The 19,164-nt window shown below is 39.3% G+C and overlaps 1 protein-coding gene across 7 annotated transcripts in view; it reads left to right on the top strand.

The window, feature by feature from the left end:
* The window catches only part of LOC122543943 (intersectin-2-like), a 198,362-nt gene that overhangs the window by 38,254 nt on the left and 140,944 nt on the right, over positions 1 to 19,164 (top strand). For 5 of the 7 annotated variants that reach the window (XM_087980028.1, XM_087980013.1, XM_087980002.1 and 2 more), the window contains exon 2: positions 10,545 to 10,608. In XM_087980028.1, the coding sequence (XP_087836154.1) occupies positions 10,572 to 10,608 (37 nt within the window). In that variant the 5' untranslated portion in view covers positions 10,545 to 10,571. Of the gene's footprint in view, positions 1 to 10,063; positions 10,084 to 10,544; positions 10,609 to 11,302; positions 11,328 to 19,164 lie in introns of those variants that run through there. The other 2 variants (XM_087980008.1, XM_087980015.1) reach the window with 2 other exon arrangements.

Raw genomic sequence — 19,164 nt, 5'->3', positions numbered from 1 at the left:
GATTGGTCCATAATTAGTATGATGTCCTTGTTCTCACATTCTATAATCCTTTTCACAAAGCCGCATTCAGGGCACTTGTTAAAACTTATCTTCCTGACCAAGATTTTCAGGACATTGTTACAAATTGTTACAAATTTCCGACGTAGTTGCTGTACCTCTGTTGGGTCAGTATCAAATTTTGTCTGTGAAGCACCACTTTAAGGATGGCATGTATGCATCCTGTTGTTGAATTCTTAAAAGCCTTACTAACCCCACACAGACACACAACAGCGGTTATTATCATATTCAATGTGTTAAACTTTGTAATTTTTCTACATTATAATACAAAAGTGATAAATGTGCCGTATTACACATGCACCTATTCTGTAACTCCTCCCTACTGCATCTATCTCAGTTTTGCTGCTTATCTCAGCAGTTTCAAAGAAACCCCTCTAAGCCTTTGTGCTCCATTTCTCAGTTCAAGCATGACATTGGATAATGGTTTTCCAGTGCAGCAGACATGTGAAGTTTTTTTGATTGCTGAGACAAACTAACAAATAGCTGTTCACATCTTAGAATCATAGAATCCTTACAGTTTGGAAACAGGCCATTTGGCCCAACAAGTCCACAATCACTGTATTTTTCTTTTTAGTGTACTATACTCTTAAAGATCTAACGTTAGAGGAACATTCTGTCATACCCCACCTTTCCAAATTAGACATATTGCCATTAAATCCTGAAATGTGGTGATTAGCTGATTATATTGTACTGGAAATACAAGCCCAGCAGAGAAATAGTTATTATTCATTTGCAGACATTATGTAATAAATTAGTCATTGCTCCCTTTATGAGATTGAAACTTTGTTAGTTTCATCTTTAAGTTTTAATCTGCATGCCTTGTTACAAATTTCCGACATAGTTGTCTGCACCAGCTGTTTGCCTGTGACAGTTCTTTATATATATTCATTCATTCATTGTAATGTGTTGGGACAGACTCCTCCATACTAAAACACTGGAAAATTCCACTCACTGAGCTATCTGAGCACTCAATCCTAAAAACAGCAAAAGTATTTTCTCAGTTGCTATTATTTAAACCTCTGCAAATAATCTGTGATTTCACACTGTGCATAAACATGTTAACATGCTGTTGTGTTATTGCAGGCTGGGAACCTGATTGGAGGAATTCAAAAAAGAAATTGAGTGAAGGCAAGGTAGAAATTTTGAGAGGTGCCAAAACATCTGGGTGGGGGTTGAGTTATGATTCTTTAAAATAAATCCACTGAATACATGGAGTTCTAATGCATTTTATTTCATTTGTTATGAAGTATACAAATTTTCTTTGAATAATTCTCAGTGTTTAACAAGAAAGTAATTTGACAGTGAGAAATTAGGCTGACACACGTACCTGTTTGACTTTTATGTGTGTAAAAAGCATGTTAAAGGCAAGAAAAGACCATTTGACCCAAAAAGCTTATCACACTCATTTCCTCTCTCCTGCTAAGTGTAAAGTTTCTTTTTAAAAACACCTAAAGAATTATGGGCCAGAAATTGCTGGCAAGTATTATAACTAAAAGGATGCATTAAGTTATTAATTTGTTAATTCATATTAATTAATCATTTTACAATCAATGCAATAAAAGATATGAGTTCGGACTGAACAATTTGCACAATTCTACCATTCGCCCCAAAGTCAATAAAAGCCTGTTATCTCCTTGAGGTTCCTCGTCAAACCTAATAGCTACATGAGCTTGCTGGTTTTAAGATATTTCTATTACTGCCATGTGGGACCAATAATTTAATTTTGTACAGAACCCAGTGAGCAACATGATTGATGGTTCTTAAATTAAGTTTTGTGGCATAGTAAGGCAATAATGAAGCTTAATCCAGCAGGTAATGAATTATTCTTACAGGGTTTTTGTACCCTTTATTTGTATTGTTAGTCTTTTTATGTTAGTTTTGCCATCCACACTTCAGTTAGCATTGGTAGTCAAGAATTTAAGATTTGAATCTGTTTTGAGATACTCTAAAGAGAATCACTCATTAAATGCAAATTAGATCAATCACTAGCAGAAAATAGCATTTTGCAAGACACGTAATTTAAGACATTACCTGTTTAGTGTGGCCTGCTTGGTATGAAAGAAATTACCTTGGATTTGTGCTTTTAGATGCATGTAAGGTACTGGGGATTTCCTCATATCAGCTCCTATTAGAGACTAATTGATAGAGAATAATTGAGACAAGAAGTCATCAGCTTCATTGTATATGCATATATTCAGACGCTGCATTTTGGTGTTTATTTTCACTTGTTTATAATTATTAACTCTGATTCTTTTATTATACAAGTGTACAAGATTTATACATCAACAAAAGGTCTCAGTTGTGTTACAGTATCATTTAGTAATGTGCGTGTTCTTTCACGAATTGCTCAACATTAAGTTTTCTTTCAGACTTTTTGATTTTGGAGATTAGATTAGATTACTTACAGTGTGGAAACAGGCCCTTCGGCCAAACAAGTCCACACCGCCCCGCCGAAGCGCAACCCACCCACACCCCTACCTTTATCCCTTACCTAACACTACGGGCAATTTAGCGTGGCCAATTCACCTGGCCTGCACATCTTTGGACTGTGGGAGGAAACCGGAGCACCCGGAGGAAACCCACGCAGATACGGGGAGAATGTGCAAACTCCACACAGTCAGTCGCCTGAGGCGGGAATTGAACCCGGGTCTCTGGCACTGTGAGGCAGCAGTGCTAACCACTGTGCCACCGTGCTGCCCACGAAGATAAATCTGCCTTCCTAAAAGATGGAGTACTACCTACTTTTAGCACATATTCAACAACAAGAAGAGGCATGTAGTGTGACAAGATGCAGAGTAAAACGCATTTTGTCCTATTTGAGAGTGTGGTTCTGGAAAAGCACAGCAAGTCAGGCGGCATCCAAGGAGCAGGAGAATTGACGTTTGGGACAAAGGCCTTCATTCTGTCCTATTCTTGGCTTAACTAAAACCTGAGAGCTATTTTTCCTTTCCCGCACCAGCCATAGGTAGATTGAGACTATTTAAACTATTAATTTCTGCAAGTGGCAAAGATCTTTCATCGAACTTAGCTGATTCAGTTCCATCTTCTAGAGCAGAAATAACAGCGTGCCATTGTCCTCCCAAATGAAAGATGTCAAATGGATTCAATTCTACAATACAACCCAGGCCAGATAATGAAAAAGGCATTGAACCATTTTTTTAATATTTGAAAGTAGTTCAAGCCTACATATTTTTTATTACATTGTCTGACTCAATTATTCTGTCTTTAAAGTTTGAGAACTTCCATTGTTTAAAATGGGGTGTTTCCACAAGGCTGAAATCACATCTTTATTCCTTTGAAGTATGTGCTTCTGTTTTTGATGTAGTAAAAGTATGTAGCCGATAAAATGTCCTTGTAAGCTTCTGTAACATGTAATAACTCAAAAATGTCCAATTCTACATAAATGATTTGGATGCGAGCATAAGAGGTACAGTTAGTAAGTTTGCAGATGACACCAAAATTGGAGGTGTAGTGAACAGTGAGAAAGGTTACCTCCGATTACAAAGGATCTTGACCAGATGGGACAGTGGGCTGAGAAGTAGCACATGGAATTTTAATTCAGATAAATGCGAGGTGCTGCATTTTGGGAAAGCAAATCTTCGCAGGACTTAGACACTTAATGGTAAGGTCCTAAGGAGTGTTGCTGAACAAAGAGACTTTGGAGTGCAGGTTCATAGCTCCTTGAAAGTGGAGTCTTGGGAGATAGGATAGTGAAGAAAACGTTTGGTATGCTTTCCTTTATTGGTCAGAGTATTGAGTACAGGAGTTGGGAGGTCATGTTGCGGCTGTACAGCACTTTGGTTAGGCCTTTGTTGGAATATTGCGTGCAGTTCTGGTCTCCTTTCTATTGGAAAGATGATGTGAAACTTGAAAGGGTTCAGAAAAGATTTACAAGGATATTGCCAGAGTTGGAGGATTTGAGCTATAAGGAAAGGCTGGGGCTGTTTTCTCTGGAGCGTCGGAGGCTGAGGGGTGACCTTATAGAGGTTTACAAAATCATGAGGAGCATGGATAGGGTAAATAGGCAAAGTCTTTTCCCTGGTGTGGGGGAGTCCAGAACTAGAGGGCATAGGTTTAGGGTGAGAGGGGAAAGATATAAAAGAGACCTAAGGGGCAACTTTTTCACACAGAGTGGTACGTGTATGGAATGAGCTGCCAGAGGAAGTGGTGAAGGTTGGTACAATTACAACATTTAAAAGGCATTTGGATGGGTATATGAATAGGAAGGGTTTGGAGGGAATGGGATCAGTTGCTGGGAGGTGGGACTAGATTGGATTGGGGTGTCTGGTCTGCATGGACGGGTTGGACCGAAGGGTCTGTTTCCATGCTATACATCTCTATGACTATATGAATTTGTTTGTTTTCCTTCTCATTTAAAAGGTTATCTATGCCCAGCAGCTCTAGGTGTGTTGTTATCATCTTTTAACACTAGGCAGGTGTAACTTACTTTGCTCTCTGTTATATTCTAATTCCAAAGGTATACAAAGAACTGGAAGTTATAAATGATCTGATCAGAATTACACTCATTGTTTATTTGTACTATATTTCTTGCTGAGTCAAAATTCTGGAATTCCCTCCCTAATGGTATTGTAGGTCTAGTACGTGGACAGCAGCTCACCACCACCTTCTCAAAGGCATAAATGCCAGGCCAGCCAGCAATGCCCACATCCCATGCGTGAATTTTTTTTATAAAGCTATATTTGTTTGATTAGGGGGTTGGTTAGCTCAGTTGGCTTGATGACTAGTTTGTGTTGCAGAATAACGCCAATAGCATGGGTTCAATTCCTTTGCTGGCTGACATTACCATGAAGGGCTCTCGTACTCAACCTCTCCCCCTTACCTGAGGCATGGTCACTCTCGGGTTAAACCATCACTGGGAGAGTAGGCCCAAGATGACTTTTCCTTTTATATTCATTTTTTTACTGGCATTCCTCCCCCACTCAGTTTTATAAAGACCAGTGCATGAGCCATATTGTTCCAGTGCAGTTTGGATAATCCATTTTGGCTTTTTCTCGAGGCCCCCAGAGTAACAAGCCAGTTTTTAACTAACTTGAGGCACTTCATGTGACAACAAGAAACAGCTGAGCATTCTGGATGAAGCAAAAGCTTTGGTCTCTGTAACCATCCTGACTGTGTGCTGAAAATTTGTGCTCCAAAACGAACCATGTTCCTAGTTAAATTATTTCAGCTCATGTACAATTTTGACAGCTAACCAACAAAAATGGGAAATTGCACAATTGTGTCCTGAACACACTCAGCAGGACAAATCCAGTCCAGTTAGTTACCATTCCATTAGTCCACTGTCAATTTATCAATAAAGTGATGGAAGTGTTAGCAAATGACACTTTATCAGGTGTATTTACTTGGGGTTTTGCCAGTACCATTCAGACCTCATTACAACCCAAAATGGACAAAAGAGCTAAATTTTAGAGGGGAGGTGAAACTGACTGTCAATGATATCAAGGCAGCTTCTAATTGAGTGTGCGTTAAGGAGTCTGAATAATATTTGAAGGCAGTGGGAATTGTAGAAAGTGTCTCCCCGGGAGAAATCATTATTAGCACAGCAGGAACATGATTGTGATTGTTGGATTCCAGTTATCCATATCTAGATTATGCTGCAGAAATTCTTCAGGGCAGTGTCCTGGAATCTGTATTCTTCAGATATTCTCTATCAAAAGGTCAGAATTAAGATGTTTATTGATCAGTGCACAGTAATTGGTTTGGTCTGGTTCACAATTTCTCAGATGAAAAAGCAGTCTATGCCCACAAACAGCAAAACCTCGACACCATTTTGGCTTGGTTTGTTAACCTGTTAGTAGCATTTGTTCCACAAATATGATAGCTAATGACACACTCCAGCAAAAGAGCAGAACTACTACCAGACATCCAGTAGCATTATTGTCACTGAATCCTCCATCAACAACACCTTGAGGGTCATCGTTGACTAAAATTGCAACTAATCTAGCTACATTAGTACTATTGCTACAAAAGCAGGCCAGAAGCTAGGAGAACTGTGGTGAATAACTCACTTCCAGAATCCACACAGTCTTGTCACCATCAACATGACTGAAGACAGTGTAATGAAATATTTACCACTGGTCTGGAAAGTACACCTCTAAGTGTGCTCCAGAAACATCATGCCATCCAAGACCACGCAGCCCACTTTATCAACCCTCTATCCACTGCCTTAAACATCCACTCTCTCTACCCATAGCTGCATTATACACCATTGTCAAGATACTCTACAACCACTCACCAAGGATTTTCTGACAGTGTTTTCTAAACTTGCAAAGTATTGTGTGGAAGAATGGGGCAATATGTGATGGGGGACATGACCACCTGTAAGTCTTTCTTCACATTGCGCACTATCCTTTGATGGAAGTATGTTGTTTCTTTGTTGCTGAGTTAGAATCCTGAGACTCTCCAAAAGCTTTGAAGGTATATCTGTGCTTCAAGAACTGCAGCAAGCGGGTGGTTCCCAATGATCTCTATGATGCTTAGGAATCAGCAATAAATGTTGACCTTGTGAGAGAGACCTGCATCATACAAATCAATGCAAGTATACCCTGAAACCAAGTCAAACCTGTTCTCACCAGTGTATGAGATGTGCAGGCATTTCACCAGGAATCATTGGATATTTCTAGTTTGACCACAAACTGCAGAAAGCACGTTAATATATGGATATCTGCTGCCCCTCCTTGCCTTCTGTGATGATGTCCTAATTTCCAGGTGGGGCTTGGGTTTGCTGAAAGTCAATTTCATTACTTTCACAATGGAAAAGAATATTTGCAATGTCATTATTCTCCGACAATAGGAAATAAGGAAGTTATGATGATGAATCTGTATGAAACATTGGGATGGACTCAACTGGAATATTGTATTCAATTTGGAACACCACATTTGAGGAAGGTTTTGGTGAGGGTACCAAAATAATTTATGGGAATGATTGCACAGGTACAAGAGTTCAGTTCCAAATGTCAAAGCTGGAGTTCCTGTACTTATAGAAGAGAAGAAAAACAGGAGATTTGGTAAGGCTGTTCAAAATCATGAGGGACCAAAGAGACAGAAAAGCCATTGTCATTCGCAATGAATCACAAAAAGCTAACATTTAAGTTCAGCAAGTAATAGAGAAGACAAATATAATTGACCTTTTATTTCATAAAGTATGGAGTACAATAGTATAGAGGTCTTGGTAAAACTATACAAGGCCACATCTGAATACTGTGAACAGTTTTGGTTCCCTTATCTGAGGAAAGATGTACTGACTTTGAAGGCAATCCAGAGAAGGTTCAGTAGATTATGGAAGGTTTTTTTGTGAGGAGAGATTGAGTAGGTTGGTCTTGTACTCATCAGAGTTTATAAGAATAGGAGGAGACCTTATTGAAGCATATAAGATTCTTAGGTTAAAAATCACACAATACCAGGTTATAGTCCAACAGGTTTAATTGGAAGCACACTAGCTTTCGGAGTGACGCTCCTTCATCAGGTGATTGTGGAGGGCTCGATCGTAACAGAATTTATAGCAAAAATTTGCAGTGTGATGTAACTGAAATTATACATTGAAGAATTGATTGTCTGTTAAGCCTTTCATCTGTTAGAATACAGTGATAGTTTCACTTCTTTCATGTGTAAATCACAAAACCCTGTTTTTTAAAGTTGCATTCTCTGGTTAGCTGTTAACAATGGTGATAGCTAGGCAATATGTTGAAGGTGTTAGCCCCCTGTGTTCTCTGTCTATGACCTGATGTTTAGAATGATTCTAATCTAAAAAGTGAGATAACAGAGTTTTACATAAATTCATGCAGTTTTTGAGCTCAGAGTTCGACATGAATGCATGCAGTTTTTGAGCAAAGTGCAATGTAACTCTGCAAGTACAAAAAAAATTCACCACACAAAATATATGTGTGCATGTGGGTCTTTGTCTGTCTGTGTGTATGTCTGTCTGAGGTGGGGGTTGTGAGTGTGAGAAAGTGTTTGTGTGTGTGTGTGTGTGTATGTATGTATGTAGTGAGTGCAGAGTGTCTTAAGTCTGTGAGGGGGTACATGTGTGGGAGTGTGTGTGTCTATAAGGGTGTGTGAGGGTGTCTGTGTGCGTGTCTGTCTGTACCTGTGTCCGTGTGTGTGTAGGAATATCTGTGTGTGTGTAGTGCAATGGTGATCATCTGTAATGTGACATGAACCCAAGGTCCCGGTTGAGGCCCTCCCTTTGGGTACCGAACTTAGCTATCAGCCTCTGCTCGGCCACTTTCCTCTGCTGCCTGTCCCGAAGTCCACCTTGGAGGATGGTCACCCAAAGGTCCGAGGCTGAATGTCCTGGACCACTGAAGTGTTCCCCAACTGGGAGGGAACCCTCCTGTCTGTTGATTGTTGTGCGGTGCCCATTCATCCGTTGTCGTTGTCCGAATCAAGATTCTTAGGGGATTTGACAGGGTTGATGCAGAAAGATTGTTTCCCTTATGGGAGAGTCTAGGACCAAAGGGCAAAATATCAAAATAAACATTTTCTGATTTAAGACAGATGAGGAGAACTTTTTTCCAACGGAGGGAGTAGATCTGTGGAATTCTTTACTGGAGAGGGCTCTAGATACTGGATTGTTAAGTATATTGAAGGCTGAGATTGATAGATTTTAATAAGGGATTTGAGGATTAAAGGGATAAGGTAGGACAATGAAGTTGATTATCTGATCAGCCAAGTTAACATGAAAAACGTTTAGTGCAGCAAGTGTCTAGAATACAGAATAGCTGCAAGGTTAATAGAGACAGATTCAACTGTGGCTTTCAAAAGGAGTTGGATAAGGATCTCAAGAAACGAAATTTGCTGCATTGTGCTGGGAGAGTGGGACTGACTAACTGAATTGTTCTTGCAGAGAGTTGGCATGGACTCAAAGAACTGAATGGCCTTCTAAATGCAAGAAGATTTGAACACCATTGAATAACTTTTATGGTTATCATAAACATCATGTATCTTATTGGAAATTAGATGCAGTTGTCAAGGTTTAAATAGAAGTCTGACAAACCGACAAATTGGCACCTGTGATAATTTACAAAGATCATCAATGCTTAGGTTGCCTGGTGAAACGGACCTGAATGAGTGTCATTTTCTATAAAAATATAACAATTGTTCACTTTACCAACTTTAAAATATTAGCATATTATCATCATATTGTTTGACAACATTATTTAATTAAAACTTGGTTTTGTGCAAAATACAACTTTAAGATGGTATGTCTAGTGAAGAATTGAAAACATTGGTTGGAAAATTCCCAAGCACTCACAATTGTATCATTATGATTGCTTTTTTATGTGAAGAAACCTGCTTTATTGGTATCCTAACAACATGTTGGGGTTCTGGGGAATTGAAATATGCTGAATACAACCCCTAGCCTTTCAATAGAAGGGATTTGAAGTTAACCTTTTGCCAAAGTGGGATTCCAACCCATGGATCCAGAGCATTGGATTGGATTCTGGATTACTTGTCCAGTGACATTACCACTACATCAGCATCTCTCCCTCCCTTAACATGAAAAAAAAGACTAAGGATAACGTGTTGAGCGAATTTGTAATGAAAGGAAAATTTGCCTTAAAAAGCAGTGTTGTATCTTCTCTCTTTGTTTCTTTCAAGCATTTTGTGTCTGTTCAATTCTGTGATGCAAGAACCTTGATGTATGTGTAATTCATTCAAATTCCATTTTTACATATTTGTCCTTTTAAACGCTATTTCTGTCTTTTGTTATTTTTTGTTAGGTGGATCATTATTTTGCATTCCTGGTCTGGGCACCTATTAAATGGGGACAGATGTTTGCTTCCATGTTACAAATCGGAACATAGTGTTTATGTCCTGTTTCTCGTTGCTGACAGTGGAATGAAGTGGGAGGGATTCCATTTGTTACCTAATCTTTGACTTAAACGGTTGACTTTACTCTCAAGATAAGTTCTGTATAACGTTCAATCCTTCATATTTCCTCCATGTGAATGGAACAATGGCACATTCCATGCAAACTTATGTAGAGGAAAGAACAGATGCAAAGTGAGCATGAATACTTTAAATATCAGACAGTACTTGTGTGAAATGGAGTTTGTGTGTTAGTAATATATTGGAGGCATCATACATTTCTTTTAAAAACAGCAATGCTTGTATTTTTACTGCAAATTCCTGTTCGGCCATTTGAAATAATATTGATTCATTTCAACTCCTACTATTGTGAAATAAAGGAATTATGTATCTGTGCCTGTTTTATGCCTTTTTATCTTCAGTTGTGAAGCACATTAAGTTCTGCTTTCTTTAGGAATACCCCTCCTTTATGCTCCACCTATCTTCTGAATGTTTGTGTATGTGTGAATTCAGCTGGATCAGCATAGGCTTGAACCCACGCATTGTTCATTTTCAGAAGTGTGAGCTAAAGCAAGCTGACATTCTCCTTGCTCAACAGGGCAGTAAACTGGTGTCTGTCCTTGATGCATAATTAATGCAGCATGTTTTTGTTGCAGATGGCTGATAGCTAGCAAGGCACACACATGACCATGATGGCTCAGTTTCCCACAGCCATGAATGGTAAGTAGCTCGTTGTTTATTTTGCTTTGATTGCAACATAATTAGAAGTTGATAGAAATTTTCGTGAAACTCTGCAGATAGATGTATATTATACATTGGCTTCAGCTATATCTTAAATTTAAATTATATAATCAAAAATATATACATGCTCAATCAGACTCCATGAAATATTGGCAGTGTTTTCCATAATAGAATTGTTTAAACAGCTTCTAGTGAGTGAATTTTATTTCACTTTATTAAAATGTAATCATCCTTTGATCGTATTTCCAGGTTCATCTAATGAAAGTATTAATCTTCTTTTTCTTGCATTTTTATTGCGTAGTTTGTCATGGTTTATCTCATTTACTTTTTCCTAACCCATCTTTTGCACTATTACCTTGTATAAAGAGTGCTAAGTAAGGCCAAAAGATGCATTCAATATTTATTAATAGCAAGATCAATGATAATTATTGTCAAACAGCCTCACTCATATTGAATTTTATAATGCGAGTTTTCTGTCTTCGTGATTTAATTAGCATCAAAGATTTAAATATATTTTGCTTCAATCTCTACTTGGTTTAGACTTGGCGTATGTCAGTCTGGTTGGAAAGCTTCACTATTTCATGATTGTTTACATGTGCCACAGGACTTTGGTAGCATGGGAAGTATTCTGTCAGAAACCTGATGATAGCAAGTAACCACTCATTAAACACTCTTGGCAGCTGTCAACATTGTGAACAGTGAGCGTCATTTCTTTACTACTGACTTAAAACTCCCTGCAATGTTTTCATTTATAAACTTTTGAACAATTTTTTTTAAACTAACTTTGTTAGTTGTGATGCATTACCACTGAGTTCATAGTTTGATACAAGGTACATTGAATCCTTAGCACACCATACTGCTTACAGATCTATTATTGAGTTGATTGACTTTGGAGAAAAAGGGGTTGATGAGCAAAATGCAATTGATATTATGAGTATGGACTTTCAAAAGTATTTAATGAAGTGTCACATCATGAGTATGTGAGCAGAATTGAACCCCATGGAATGAAGTGGCATGGACTGGATACAAAATTGACTAAGGCGCAGAAAACTGAGAGTAATGATTTTATTTTAAATCAGCTGAAGACATGTCTGTGTTGCTGTCCCCTAGAGTTGATTTTGGGATCACTAGTCTTTTTGATGCCTGTTGATAACCTGGACTTCGGCACAGAGGATATAACATCAAATCGTGTAGATGACATAAATGCTCCAAATGTAATATCAGTGAAATTGCAAGTACCAAACATGATGAGGGAATAGCCAAACAGGCAAACTTGGGGTAGATGAGATTTAAACCAGAGAGGTGTGAATTGACAAAGTGTGGTAAGAATTATGGGGGAGGTAAATGGTACAGTTTTAAAAGGGGATGCAGAAAGAAAAGCACTGAGGGAAGTACTTCGTCAAGTCTTTGGTGGCAAAGCAAGTTCAGGTGTTAAGACATTTAGGATTCTTGTCTTTATGAAGCAAAAAGGAAGACAGTTGTGTTGATTAGGCTTCAGCTGGAATATTGCAGCTAATTCTCGACCCCAAACATGAAGATAGGGTGTCAAGGTCTAAGAAAAGGTATATAGGAGATTTTGTATAACATTTCCCTACATGGAAGTCTTCAGACCTGATGAGAGGGTAGAGAGACTGTGTTTGTTTTCCTTGTAGCAGAGAAGATTACAAAGATACTTAACAGTAACATTCCAAGATCATGAACCAGTAAATATTGAGAAACTGTTTCTTGTGTTCTCATGGCAGATGAAAGGTTGATGACCTGAGGGCATAGCCTTCAGGTAATTGGAAAAAGGAATCAGGTAACCTGAACAAAAACATTACTGCTATAGACTGCCTGAAATGATGTTGAATGCAGATCAGTAATCGCTTTCAAAATGGAATTGGATAAATTCTTGAAACAGAAAATATTGCCAGAATTTGGAAATAATCAGCTGAGTGGGATTAATTGTACTGTTCATTCAAAATGAACACAAGTATCATGGGCTTAATGGGCTCTTTCTGTGCTGCACCCTTCTATGATTCTACATGACACACATGATTATGTTTGAAAATTGTAGTTTAATTGTTTCCTCAAATAACAACTACCTGAAGACTTATCCTTAAAATGCTTTACCAAGATACCATGTTTCAAGAACATAAATAGCAAGAATGGATAACTATGGCCTGCCTAACCGGCTCCCCTATTTAATATAGAATATTCATGAGCTGATGTTTTGATTTAGCTCCACTTTTATGCTTGGTCCCTTTACTTAATTCTCTGAGAACCTGACCTATACCAAATGATGGAATATTCGCAGCCCATTGGGCTAGAGAAGTCAACACTCTGAACCTCCTGAGTGAAGAAACATTTTGTCATCTCTGTCCTAAATTATCAACCCTTTTAACCTGAGATTATGTGCTCCTACACTATACGTTGCACAGCCAAAGGAAAAGGCCCCTGTGTTTAGCCTGTCAAGCTCTTTATAATTCTGTGTTTCAATGACGACAGATTGTAAACTCTAGAGAGAAAATACACTCATCCCAGGGCCCATTCAGGTGAACCTTTGCTGCACGGCCTTGAATATGATAAATCCTTTAATTAAAATGGAGACCAATACTGGGTGGGGTCCTATCAAAGCTTTGTACAGTTGTAGCAAAACTTATTCTTGTACTGTACTTCAATTCCTTGCAAGAAAAGCTAACGTCGTTTTCCTTACCAATTGTTTGCTGTATCTGCAAACTTGTGCAACTGCACCCAAGTTACTCTGAACATCAACGTGCCTTTTAAACAAAATGCTGCTTTTCGGTCCTTGCTATCAAAATGATCAACACTGCACTTCCTGACTTAATACTCCATCTACCACCCTGTGCCTATTCTAAATATAAATAATGGGTGGCATGGATAGGGTGAATAACCAAGGTCTTTTCCCCAGGGTAGGGGAGTCCAAAACTAGACGGCTCATGTTTAAGGTGAGTGAGCAAAGATTTAAAGGGACCTGATGAGCAAGTTTGTCATGCAGAGGGTGGGGCATGTATGGAATGAATTGCTAGAGGAAGTGGAGGAGTATGGTACAATTACGACATTTGATTTTTAAAAAGCATCTGGATAGATACATGAATAGAAAGGGTTTAGAGGGAAATGGCAAAATGCTGGCAAATGGGACAAGATCACTTTAGGATATCTGGTCAGCATGGAAGAATTGGATTGGAGGATCTGTTTCTGTGCTGTATAGCTCTGATTCTTTGACTCTATCTGTCCATAACTGTGTTTGTTAACTCCCATCGATAATAAGCAAAAGTGAGGACTGCAGATGCTGGAGATTAGAGTCAAGAACGTGGTACTGGAAAAGCACAGAAGGTCAAGCAGCATCCGAGGAAAAGGAAAATCAATGTTTTGGGCATAAGCCCTTCATCAGGATGATGAAGTTAAGCTCAACAGCCACTGTGTTATCAACATGTAGATCATTAGAATATCGCAATGTCACAACCAAGTTTAACAGCTTTGTCATTTTCCCAACTGAAATCAACTCAGGTAGCATATTTCCTATTCTATTGAAACATTAAACAAGTAAAAATTAAGCACTTCATCTTACAATTGGACACCTTATAGCCTTCTGAGCTCTCCACTCAAATTGTTTTTAGACGTTGAGTGAAGGTAATGATTCAGCTTTTGTCATTTATAGATTGTCATCGTCAATCTTTCATTTCTTCACTTGTTCAAGTAAGACTTTCTTATCCACACAGATCATCCATTTTGTCACTTAAATTTAATTATTCCATGATCCTTCGGGGTATTCCACAACTTCAGGTAACCTTCCATTACCAACAGTTCCTTCACCACGCTGTTGCAATGAAAGTTGATTGATCTAAGCAGATACGGCCTGGGCTGCTGAATCTTTTCCTTTTATTTCTTTCCTCCACTGTTCTTCTGTATTTATGTTGCAATATATGACATAGCTCCTTTTGGAATCTCTGAATATGCTGAGAAGCAATCAAAAAATGTAGGTGCAACAATTCTAGCCAAGGGCAACTGTCTGTGTGGAACTTGCAGATTCTTCCCATTTCTGCATGGGTTTCCTCCAAATGCTCCAGTTTCTTCCCACAGTCCAAAGTTGTGCAGATTCAGTGGATTGGCCATGCTAAATTGCCCACAATGTGAAGGGGTATGCAGATTAGGTGCATTAGCCGTAGGAAATACAAGGTTACAGGGGTAGATTGGGTCTGAATGATATGCCGTTTGGAGGGTCGGTGTGGACTCGATGGAACAAATTTTTTTTGGCAAAAGATGGGAACGAATGGCGTGCTAGCACACTGGGGATTCTATGGTGATGAGATGTGGTGTAACCTTCGTCAAACCTAGTCACAACTATTTTAATACATCACTCCTTTCAGATCAGTTAACTCTCATTTTGATTATTGCATATCCACTTGAAAGCTTATGAATTGTTTCTTTTTGGCATAAATACAAACTTGAAACTGACTAAAAATTAAAATTTGTTCAGAGTATGTTTCTGTTCTATGCTTGAAGTGATAAAATGTATTTTGTATAAATTAATAGTACTTGAATTTTTATTAGTTTAAATGAAATTTATCAGCGTAGCTTCAAACTAAGCATGGGATGTCAAAACTTTTGAGCAATTGAATCTCCTCTTCATTGGTACACACGACATGCTGATTAATTGCAGTCAGAGGTGCTATCTTTCAGAGTAACTGCTTATCTGAGGCCCCCTCAACTTATTCAGATGACGTAACACTGTTCAGAAAATAACAGGAATGTTCTCCCAATCTCATGGCCAAACTATCCATCGACAACATTCAAGAAAATAAAACTCAGGAATTTTATTGTGCATAAATTAACTGTTGTATTTGCCCACAAAGAAAATGTGTAACTACTGAATTGGCTGTGAAGCACATTTCACTATCCGATGGATGTGAGAAATGCTGTATAAATTCTAATTCTTTCTCTTTCATACTGTTGTACTTGTCAAGTACTCCAACTAACAATTATTTTGCAGAGTATACAACAATAAATTGATTACTTTTTTTTTGCTGTGACCCAGATATCTCTCTTGTGCTTAGTGTTAAGTACGTCTCTCAGTTGGAGTTGTGACAGTATACTTAAATTATCTGTAATATATTATCACTCCGGGTTGGATAGACAAACTTTTTTTTGTTCACTCTTGGGATTTGCCATCGAAACTGGTGGTGAGCTGTTTTTTGAACCATGATGTAAATAGACTGAGAAATTAAGTGGAATAAATCAATGATGAGAGAATTGAAGAATAACTAGAAAATTACTGGTATTGTCTACCAGAATCGCTACCTCTGAATGCAGTAAGTCCTCACTTAAAGCTTTCCTGAAAAGTTATAATTTGAAGTAAAATGGTTTAAAGTGAATCAGATTTTCTAATTTAATGTATAAACTATAGTTAGATTTTTCTTGGATCGTTCTTGTCAAACACAAAACCTTGAAAAATTATCCATGTAAATTGAAATGCACTATTTTATATTGCTAATTTCCTGAATTAGTGAACAGAAACCTAGTAATATAAAAAACACTTGAAAAGTATACACAATAATGTAAAAGAAATTTGGTAACCTTCCATTTGCCCCAGGTTTGCTTGCTGCTGCTGAACCACCTCCTTCTCGCCAGATATTCTAACCTCTGACCTTCCTATCGCTTTTTTTTTCTCTCTCTGACACTTCAACTTACAACCTCTGATGCTCCCTAATCTATCTTAAACTTGCTTACCCTCTCTGACTTGCGCTTTTACCTCTCACCTAACCCATACTTTTGCATCCAATTATGGTTTCAGTACTCCCTGACTCTACCTTTTGCCAAACTTCTGACTCCATAATTCTGTCTTCTCTTGAATCCCTGCTGAGTACAGTATAAGGGACTGCAATATTGGGAACTGCGCTCTTAGAACTTGGAGCTTCGGCTGGACACGCATTTTCCTCTGAAGTCTATGTACATTCTGGAGTCAAATTTGGAAGTTTGTTAAAGTGCGGACCTGGAAGGTGCAGATATTCAGAGCTGGGTCTGTTGTAATCGTAATCATGTTCCAGGATTTCAGCACCACTGCAGCTCTCATTCTGAGGGAATTGGAAAAAGGAAGCAGTGAGTGGCAATGTCAGAGAATGAGAGGATCAGCAAAATGGAAATTCAGGGAGCAGCAGAGGCTGAGTAGGGAGTGGCAAGTTACAGGTTCTTCAGCAAACACATAGCTGAAGGAAAGTCAGGACATGTGGTTCAATGTTGTACTAGCATTAAACAATTTAAAACTGAAGCTTATGACAGGACCCATTAGCTGAATTGCATTGAAATGGAATAATATGAAACAAGGCACATTAAATGGGGACGTACTCTTATGTGGACCTTTCCTTTTTAGTCACCTCCCCAACTCTCACTCTCCTGGCATCCAGTTCCTAAACAGCTTTATGAAGTCCCTTAAAAAGTCTGATTGTGTTAAAATCACAATATAAAGGCAAGATGTTACAATCCTCAAGTGGTAAACTATCTTTGAAAATAACTAAATGACTGGATGTCAGTTGTATATGGTAATGTTAAGAAGGCTTGAGTAAGTGAGAACCGTGTTGAGATTTGATTTTGAAATCCATATTCAGGATCATCTTGTGCAAATGTCATTGTTGAAACTGTGAACAATTTGCTCTGATGTGAGGTCAGTTTCGTACTCGGACCAAATAATTTTGGAATAACTTACACAAATATTACTGAATGATGGTCAACATGATCAGGTCAGATTAATATCACATGATAAGCTTATCTTTTATTCAAACAAAATGTGACCTTGGATTTGAATGGCTCAGCAGTGTTTCTTACCTAGAATTGTACAGCACAGAAGGGAGGCCATTTCCTCCATTGTGCTTCTGGTAGGAAAGTGGAAGGGGAAGGGGGATGGGATGGCATTAGGTGGATGCAGGTGGGAGGGGATTGTTATAGGTTGGTGGAGCAGATAGGTGGGAAGGAAGATGGACAGGTCAAGAAGGCAGTGTCAAGTTGGAGGGTTAGACCTGGGATGAAGTGGAGTGTGGGAAGATATGGAAACTGGTCAGTGTTGAAAGCGTGTGGTGATAGGGTCCCGAAGCAGAAGATGAGGCATTCTTCCTCCACTTGATACATGGCTTTTATTTGGCGGAGGAGGTGGGCTGGAATTTGGACAGTGGGAGGGGGAGTTGGCTGGCCACAGGGCAGTGAAGTTGTTTGGTAAATACAGTCAAGTGATGTTCCCTGAACCGCTCTGCGATTTGGCATTTGATCTCACCGATTTAGAGGAGACCACATCGAGAACAACAGATGCAGTAAATGAGGTGGGTGGATGTGCAGGAAAGTCTGTGCTGGATTTGAAATGATTCTTTAGGGCCATGGACAGAGGTGAGCTGGGAGGTGTGGACACAGGTTCTACACCTTATGGAGCAGCAAAAGAAAGTGCCATTTATGGAATGTGGGTTGGTTGGGGAGTGTGGGCCTAATGAGAGAGTCATGGAGGGAATGATCTCTGTGGAATCCAGACAGTGGTGGGGAGGGAAATATACTTTTAGTGATGGGGTCTGACTGTAGTGGAGGATAATGTGATGTATCTCGAGATTCATGCGGTGGAATGTGAGGACTGGGAGCTTCTATCCTTGTTGTGGTTGGGGATCAAGGGCAGAGGTGCGGGAAGTGGAGGAGATGCGATGGAGGTCATTGTTGATCACATGGGAAGGGAAATTATGGTCCTTGAAATAGGAGGACATCTGGAATGTCCTGGAGTGGAATTGCTCCTCCTGAGCGCAGATGCAGTGGAGGCGGAGGAGTTGGGAGTAAGGAATTGCGTTTTTACAGGAGGGGTAGTGGTAGGAGGTGTAGTCAAGGTAGCTGTGAGGGTTGGTGGGTTTGAAACAGATGCCTGTTGAGTCGATTGCCACAGACAGATAGGAGGCAGGTGTCGGAGATGGTCCATGTGACCATGGAGTCAGGGTGGAAGGTGTTGGTGGTGTTGATGAATTGTTCAATCTCCTCTTGGGGCCACATAGGAGATGTCGATAAAGTCATTAGTGTAGTGGAGGAAAAGGTGGGTGACAGTGCTTATGTAGCTATGGAACAGGGACAGTTCCATGCACCTTGTGAAAAGGCTGGCATAGCTGGGGCCTTGAGATGCCCATGTCTACCCATCTTGCTTAGAGGAAATGAAAGGATTCAAACAAGAACTTGTTGAGAGTGAGGACCAGTTCTGCCAATCCAGTGAGCGTGTCAGTAGAGGGAGATTGGTTGGGTCGATGAGAAACATGTCCCACACCCCCTCCTGTAAAAACGTTATCTCTTACTCCAACTTATACTGCCTCAGCTCCCAGGAGGAGCAATTCCACTCAAGGACATGCCAGATGCCTCCAATTTCAAGGACTGCAATTTCCCCTCCCATGTGATCAACAATGTTCTCTTGCACACCACCTCTACTTCCTGCACCTCCACCCTCAAACCCCATCCTCCCCACCTGCAGCAAGGATAGAAGCCTTTGGTCCTCACCTTCCATCCTACGAATCTCCACATAGAATG

The sequence above is a fragment of the Chiloscyllium plagiosum genome, unplaced genomic scaffold (genome assembly GCF_037043375.1).
Source record: "Chiloscyllium plagiosum isolate Xiang-an unplaced genomic scaffold, Cpla_swu_hap1 HiC_scaffold_3, whole genome shotgun sequence".
NCBI classification, from domain to species: Eukaryota; Metazoa; Chordata; class Chondrichthyes; order Orectolobiformes; family Hemiscylliidae; genus Chiloscyllium; species Chiloscyllium plagiosum.
The sequence above is the reverse complement of the archived record's forward strand: the minus strand, read 5'-3'. Positions and strand labels throughout refer to the sequence as shown.